Source organism: Chelon labrosus, assembly GCF_963514085.1.
Source record: "Chelon labrosus genome assembly, chromosome: 2".
Classification (NCBI taxonomy): domain Eukaryota; kingdom Metazoa; phylum Chordata; class Actinopteri; order Mugiliformes; family Mugilidae; genus Chelon; species Chelon labrosus.
The window spans coordinates 2,766,545-2,774,320 of NC_140338.1; the positions used below are offsets into that span (position 1 = coordinate 2,766,545).

The 7,776-nt window shown below is 50.2% G+C and overlaps 1 protein-coding gene across 1 annotated transcript; it reads right to left on the minus strand.

Moving 5' to 3' along the window:
* Positions 1–38: 38 nt before the first annotated feature.
* On the minus strand, positions 39–7,213 carry alg13 (ALG13 UDP-N-acetylglucosaminyltransferase subunit; the record flags this gene model as incomplete). The annotated part of the gene is made up of 25 exons (XM_084566185.1): positions 39–715; positions 798–893; positions 978–1,101; positions 1,339–1,379; positions 1,445–1,564; positions 1,639–1,765; positions 1,851–1,919; positions 2,175–2,230; positions 2,301–2,348; positions 2,420–2,591; positions 2,667–2,817; positions 2,899–3,006; positions 3,677–3,935; positions 4,009–4,094; positions 4,165–4,265; positions 4,646–4,710; positions 4,804–4,921; positions 5,096–5,132; positions 5,231–5,396; positions 5,707–5,788; positions 5,899–5,971; positions 6,124–6,170; positions 6,247–6,297; positions 6,376–6,459; positions 7,094–7,213. The coding sequence occupies 25 exons, from the start codon at positions 7,211–7,213 to the stop codon at positions 339–341; spliced, it is 2,778 nt and encodes a 925-aa protein (XP_084422311.1). The 3' UTR covers positions 39–338.
* Between the last annotated feature and the right edge of the window lie 563 nt (positions 7,214–7,776).

A 7,776-nucleotide genomic window follows, 5' to 3' on the forward strand; every position in this document is an offset into this window, starting at 1 on the left:
TATCAAAAGAAAAGAATCGAGTCTGCAGGTGAAACAAACTTTATTCTAACAGAACAGTGAAGAAAACATCAACACAAACAGGTCCCATCAACAAACAGGGACTGGCCCCTCTCCCTCCCTCTGATTGGCTCAACACACGGCCATTCACTTTAACAAAGACAATTACTGGTCCTCATGCTGTCACCAACAGGCTAAACAATTAAAGGACTTAAACTTTCCAACAGGTGACTAACGAAAAAACAAAAACCCTTGACTAATGCTAACATGCTAACCTCAATCCAACATTTAAGCTTTAATCTTTTATTTTGAAAGTTCTCCCTCCCTGAGGGCTGGACGGGTTACATGGTGGAGGGGGTGTAGTGTGCCGTGTGGTGAGGGGGTTGGGCCGTGATGTAACCGACCATGTGGGTGGAGTTAGGGGCGGGGCAGTAGACACGAGGGGCATGGCCTCCAGTCTGGAGTGGCCCCCAGGGAGCAGTGGAGGGGATGCAGGGGTGGTAAGAGGAGTGATGGGTAAGGTGAGCGGGGTGAGGATGGATCGGGTGAGGGGCCGAGGTCAGGTAGGCAGCTGTAGGCGGAGCTTCATACGACAGGTGCAGCAGAGGGGGAGGGGCTAGGGGGGTCTGATCTGGATACAGCAGAGCAGAGGAAGGGGCGGAGCCTGAAGGGGCAGGACCAATGGAAGAGGAAGTAGCTTCGATGGAGGGGGTGGGGCCTAAGGATGTGGGAGGAGTCAAAAGAAATCTGGTCAGATAGTGTTTTATTATTTTATCCTTTTCTATGAGATTAGTACTGACCCTCGGTCTGTCCATCAGCTGCCCTGGAGGATTCTGGGTAGGAGGAGGGGGGCTGGTGGTGGCCTCGGCCGCTGTCTGGGAACGAGGGGGGGGCACCTGTATAATAATAATAATAATAATAACTCACCTGGACGGACGGACCAATCTGCAGCAGCCAATCGGAGGCAGTGATGGTCTTACCGTGGAGGGTGGGGTCATGGCTCAAGTAGGGGGGGTAGTGCTGGTAGGGGTAGGTGGTCTCAGGTGAGGCGGGGGGGTAAACCTGCTGCTGCTGCTGCTGCTGCCAACAGCTCTGATGATACCACTGTAGAGAGACGGTAAGAAGGACGGAGGGTTCATTACGTGGATACATGGTTTGGATGTTTCTCAATCCCTGAATGAAGGAGACATGCCCGTCCTGTCTCTGTGGACAGACCTTTTCCATCATATTAGATCTAAATAATTATCCATGGTGGTGTGTTTAATGGTGGACGTGTCTGTTGGTGGACGTGTCTGTTGGTGAACATGTCTGTTGGTGGATGTGCGTGGGGACGTGTCCTACCTGGACTCCTAGGTTGAAGTAGTACTGGAGGACTCTGGCGTCTACAAACAGAAACAAGCGTCAACAAAATGACAGAGACTCAGCCATTTGATGTCTGACTTCTCACCTCTGGGTAGATCATTCCCATTAGGGTCGTAGGAGTAAGGGGGCGGAGCCACCACGGTGCAGAGAGCCTCACCCAGCTCGTTGACCAACCAGGGGGAGGGGGCCGGCATCGCCACGGCAACTTGAGACAAAAAACACCTTGTTAAGATAGGTTCACCGGTGGCGGTGGCTAGTCCAACATCACTAAGAGCACACCTGAACGGTTTGGAGCGTGAGACGGTGTCGGGACGTGAGAGGCTGCAGGCAACCTTGATGACGGAGAGGACGGGGAGGAGGAGGAGGACGAAGAGGGTGAAGAGCAGATGACGGCCAGCGGCTTCACCTGGAAGACATGTTCAGACAGGACCTGACCCGGATCAGTGACCCAGGCTAGACCAGAAACACTAGGAGGACCTGGGGGGGCATACCTGCTGGGTGTAGTTATAGTTGATGTCTGGTCTGGTCGGAGAGTCAGCCATGCCTACTTCCTGTTCATCCTTTCATAATAAGACAAACATGCCAACATTCATCTGAAGCCTCGGCCGTTAATTAATTAATTGATTGAGCAGAGCCAGGGAGACACGTCCCCCAGGTGACGTCATGTTAAGTCATGTGACGTCCATCAAGTCAGGTGACGTCCATCAGGTGATGTCGGCTGAGGTCATGTGACATTGGTCAGCTGGTCAGGTGATGTCAGTCAGCATGTCAGGTGTTGTCAGGTGACGTCTGTCAGGTGCCATCAGGTGTGTTACCTCGTTGGTGGAGGGCTCAGCAGCGCTATAGACTCCTGACGTCTGGTAGTTCTGATCTGGAAGAGGTTAACGCTGGGTCACTTCCTGTCTGTATCAAACATGGCCGCCCTGAGAAGAGTTACTTACCCTGAGAGCTGTAGATGAACTCCTCTGAGAACTCTGAAACATGAAACACTGCACTTCACATATGAAACACTGTAGGCTTTTATTGTGAAACATCCACAGGAAATGAGAGTTGTCCTCACCCTGGTCCTCCACAGTGCTTGTGTCCTCCTGGTCCTCCTCCGATGAGCAGACAGGGGTGTTTCCAGGTGGAGGTGCAGTAGAGAGGGGCCCCGAGCCTCTCTGTACTCTATAGGAGGAGCCAGGTGGAGGGGGCGGGGCTCCCATGTTGGGGGGCGGTGGCACTGCTGGGCCCTGTGGAAGAGGTTAGCCGATAAAGAGTCGTCAGGAAGGAAACAGGAAGTCTCTTATCAGGTGGTCGTTTCTCACCGGCAGCGGAGGGAAGATGGCGTCGCTGGCGTCTTCCAGCTGGTAGTACGCCATGGCTGCTTCCAGATCAGGTGACTCCTCCACGGCCTCCGCCGCAAACCCAAACTGACACTCTTTATTGATGGCGGCAGCCAGCTGACGACGACTACGTCTGAACAAAAACAGGAAGTGACTCTGCTGACCTAACACACGTTTAAACACCACAGAAGAAGAAGCAGCAGCACGTGTTTACCGGGACCTGAAGGCGTAGTTCTCATAGTCGTGGTAGTATCGTCTGCCAGGGTGGTAATAGGTCAGCTGTGGACCAATCAGGTGACGGTTCAGGAAACGGGTGGAGCTTCTGGCCAGAACCCAAAACACAGACAGACACACACACACGCGCAGACATATACACACACCTTGTTATCCATCAAAGTTTTTTTTTTTTGGTTTAGACAAAACTGAAGAACTTTGGGTTCAAACCTTAACTTCTTGTACCAGAGGAGTCCAGGGGCCTCATGTACGAAGGGTGTGTGTGCTCAATTGGGATGTACAAAGGAAATGTGCTTCTGGATCTGAGCGTGCGCCACGTTTTAGTAGGAAATCCACGCAAGTCTTCGTACATGAGGCCCCTGGACCTGAACTACCAGAGGAACCCAGAACCGGAACTACCAGAGGAAACCAGAACTTGAACAACCAAAGGAACCCAGAACCCGAACTACCAGGGGAACCCAGAACTTGAACAACCAGTGGTACCCAGAACCTGAACCACCAGAGGGTCCCAGAACCTGAACTACCAGAAGAAGATAGGACCAGAACTACCAGAGGAGACCAGAACCATAGCTGCTAGAGGAGAACCAGAACCACCAAAGCGCAACAAAGAAGAGATTACTACTACTGTCGTGGGGACTTGCCCTGGTACCAAGGGTAACCTGGTGTTAAGAGTCAGCACTCAGCTCAGAGACCAGAATGAGTCCAGAACCAGAATGTACCTGTGTTTAGAACAAGGCTAACTGTTAATCAGGTCCCACCTTGAGGCTCCATAGCGAGGAGGTCTGACGGTGGTGTGGTGGTGTGGGGGGGCATAAGGGTCGTAGGTCATGGGTGAAGATGGGGGGGGTAGGCGGGGGTGGCCTGCTGGCTGTAAGCGGGGGGGCAGAGCAGAGGGGGCAGGGCATCCATAAGAAGATGGTGGTGGCATCAGTAACTCCGCTGCCTTCATGCCACTGCTGCCCCGAGACTTTCTGAAGAACCGGTGGCGGTGGTGGCGCTGGCCACGAGAGTCCGGGTCTGATCGAGAAACAGGAAGGAGGTCAAGGCAGGTCAGGAGGCTGGAGGTCAAAGCTTGGGACCTAAAACTTACCCAGGTCTCCTTTTCTGGATGGAGCAGCAACGTTCCAGGCAGGAACCGGGTTGACTTGTTTCAGGTCGGTGAGAGGAACCAGGTGTCTGCCAGATAAGGACACATTAGTTAACATCAAACCAGACACATGTTCAGGTTCAGGTTCAGGTGAGTTACTTCTCTCCCAGCTCCTCGATGAACACGGTGACGGCTGTGGAGTGAGTTCCTACTTCCTGGATGAAGGCGTTGTAGTACTTCCCCTTTGGCTCCAGGCGCACCTAAAACCCAGAGGACACCCGAGTATCAAACTGGTTCACACACACCTGACAGGACAAACTTCAGACTTGATGGGTGTGGCTCACACTAGAGGGGCGGGGCTAACAGGTCAAGAAGGTGGAGTTAACAGAGTTGTAAACTTTTGGTTACAGGTCAGCACTGTGCTAGCATGCTAATGTTGGCACTGAGCTCAGTGTGCCAGTCCAGAGGAACACTACCTCTGATAAAACTCACCTTTTAGTTTCCCAGGTTCTGTGTTTTCAGACCATTTAAATCAAATGAAATTAGCCAAATCCTGGAGGACACTCAATAATATTAATTATTATCAGCTGGTAAATTTCTTTCTCTCTCAGGTCAGTAGACAGGTCAAGTTTTTTCATACCTGACACTTGTCTCCCAGGAAGTACTGCCTCCCAGCAAACACCAAGTAGTCCGTCTTCTGCATCTCTGTGACAGCACAGGACTCAGATTACTCCAGTAATCAGTTTACTCCAGTAATCAGATTACTCTAGTGTTCTCACCACTCCTGTAATTTCTTACCTTTGCAAGTGTCCTGCCAGACATCAAACTCCAGGTTTCTGTATACTTCTCCATCCAGAGATTTCATCACTTTGTAGGGCAATGACAGTCTGGAGGGGGGCGGGGCTTCAGCAGGAGGCTGGACGACAACAACAATATCAATAACAACCACAACAACAACTCTGTGCTCTCACAGACTTTCCTCTGGACTCTGCCGACACCACGGTGGAATAAAAGAGTGAAGATCAAATATTTATCAGAGCTGAACACTGAAGACACCATCGTTTGTGTGTTCACTCTGAACACATCATACCTTTGTGTCGTCAGCTCCACCCGCCTCCACCTCCTCCCTGCAGAGAAAATAAACACATCTAAGACGACACCAGCTGGAGGATCAGTGATACGGAAACAGCTGGAACGTGTGTGTGAGTGTGTGTGTGTGTGTTACCTTTGTCCTCTGTCCTCAGGTGCGTCGTAGCCGATGTCAACATCACTGCACATTGATGGACTGTTTCTATAGCGACGACCTCCGACCCTGAAGGCCTCCATAGCCTGACAAAGCTCCGCCTCCTCCAGCCCAAACACCTGAGTGTAGAGCAGCTCGTACAAGAGGGCTACACAACACAATATACAATACACACTCAATACACACATTACACACAATATATACAACGTATTAAAGATGGCCGACATGTCTCCATTTCCTGTACAAGGTGAAGCTGATATACGTGGTCGTAATCTGAGGGCTGAGAACTGGTAGACCTGGAGCCAAAGGGGAAAGCTCCGCCTCCTGCTCCATCAGAGCAGATTAGAGGACAGGGCGGGGCTTATAGTGTATGATGTAACCAGCCAGCAGGAGTTCAGGCTTCAGTTCTTGTTAGACACCTGACAATCACTTGCCTCCACCAATCAGGGACCACTTACACTGACAGAGGGCGGCAGAGGTGGGGTAACTCCTCGGGTAAACGATGTCATAGTGGCCGTTGATGGAGCAGCACAGCGTCACCTAGGCAACACAACATCGACAGTCAGCACTGGTCAGTCACATCACATGGTTCACAGTCATGTGACACGTGTTACCACGACGACCACTGGTGGATCAGATTCAACACTCACCTTGTCCATGAAGTCGTCCTCCGAGATCACAGTGGCCGGTTTCCCCGGGTAACGGTAAATCAGGAAACAACGCCTGGACACACACAGACAAACAAACAGACCTCATCCATTATTAAAATAACATCTGTAGCTTAAAATGCATTAACCTGCTGGAATAAAAGCCTGGTCGAGTTGTGATTGGACCCTATCATGTGGGGGCGGAGCCACCAGCATGCGTACACTCACCTGTAGAACTGAGACAGAGCCTTAATCTCCACCTGACCTGCCGTCTCCTGAAAACACACACGCACCATTAACACAACCAACATCACACCTGCTCAGACAGACAGGTCAAAGGTCACAGCTCACCTTAGGGTCCTCCAGACGCTCCAGGTACTTCTCAAACGAGCCCTCGACAAACTGAAGGACAGAACACATGTGGACACAAGACTGACTTAAAGCTGCTTTGATCAATCAATCGCCGGTTGTTTTACTCACCGGCTCAAAGTTGCTTCTGTTGGTTCTCATGAAGTTGGCGCAGTCCAGTCTGATCTTCTGGTGGTAGTTCTGAGAGTAAAACAACTAAAAGACACATTATTGATTATCAGTTAGTTACTGGATCAATACACTGATCAATACAGTCCGTGAAGAATCGATCTGAACTTGATCCAGACGGACCTCCGGTGAGTCCGACTTAACAAGAACCTCAATGACGCGAAACAACCTCAACGACGGGAAAGAAAATGACCTCAATGACAGGACCCATCCTCAACAACAAAACCCTCCCCAACCACAGGAACTGTCCTCAACAATAGGAACCAACCTAAACAACAAGAACCATCCTCAACCTCAACAACAGGAAACAACCTCAATGACGGGAAACAACCCAAACAACAAGAACCATCTTCAAGAACAAAACAAGAACCATCCTCAACAAGAAAACAGACCTCAATGAGAAAACCATCCTCAACAATGGAAACCCGACTTCAACAGTAGGAACCAACCGAAACAACAAGAACCATCCTCAGCAACAACACCAACCTCAATGACAGGAACCATCCTCAACCACAGTAAACAACCTCCTGCCCAGGTGAGAACTTCAGATCCAGATGAGCCTGGAAGGGAGAACTTCCACCACTGACTCCCAACTCCCCGTCTCCCCCTCGGATTCTCCTCCGGCCCCACCCCGCCATCAGCAGTGACCTGTCCTGCTCACCTGCTCGGACACGGCCCGGAACAGACTGGACGCGTCCCGGGCCACCATCTTCCGGTAGAGACCCAGACTGGACAGATACTCGTCCATGTTGACGAAGTACTTCTTCAGGCCTTTGTGCATCTCGCCGCCGCTGACTCCTGATCCTCGGCCAGGGTAAACTCGGTAAACTCCGCTGCGTCGCTCACAGGTGAGATTAATGATGTCTGATTAGCCTGTTCCGTTAGTGAGGCGTTTACTAACTCGCAGAGGCTCGGAAATCTCAGTATTCAAATAAAAACACACGAAGATTAAAGATTTACAAACTTTTTTATTTATTTTATGTTTAGACTGCAGCGCACCTCCTGTTGTTTAAGTTTATTGTTTATAGGCTGCAGGGCGGAGGTTTGTTTTTTAATGTGTGAAATGTTTCTGTGAAGGAGACGCGAACCAGATTTATGGGGCGGGGACTATGACCGGCAGGGGGCGATCCAGGTGTTGACGGTTCTGGTTCCTTTTATTTATGTTTTATTTGATTTAGAGCACAACAATGACATTATGTCAGGGTAAATATTACAAAGAAAACATTTCTACTTCAGGTTCCCAGTGACTGTATTTTATAAAAATCATTTACACTTTAAAAATCAGTGAAGTAAAGAAAAAACAGCCAGTAAATAAATAAATAAATAAATAAACTATTACATTAA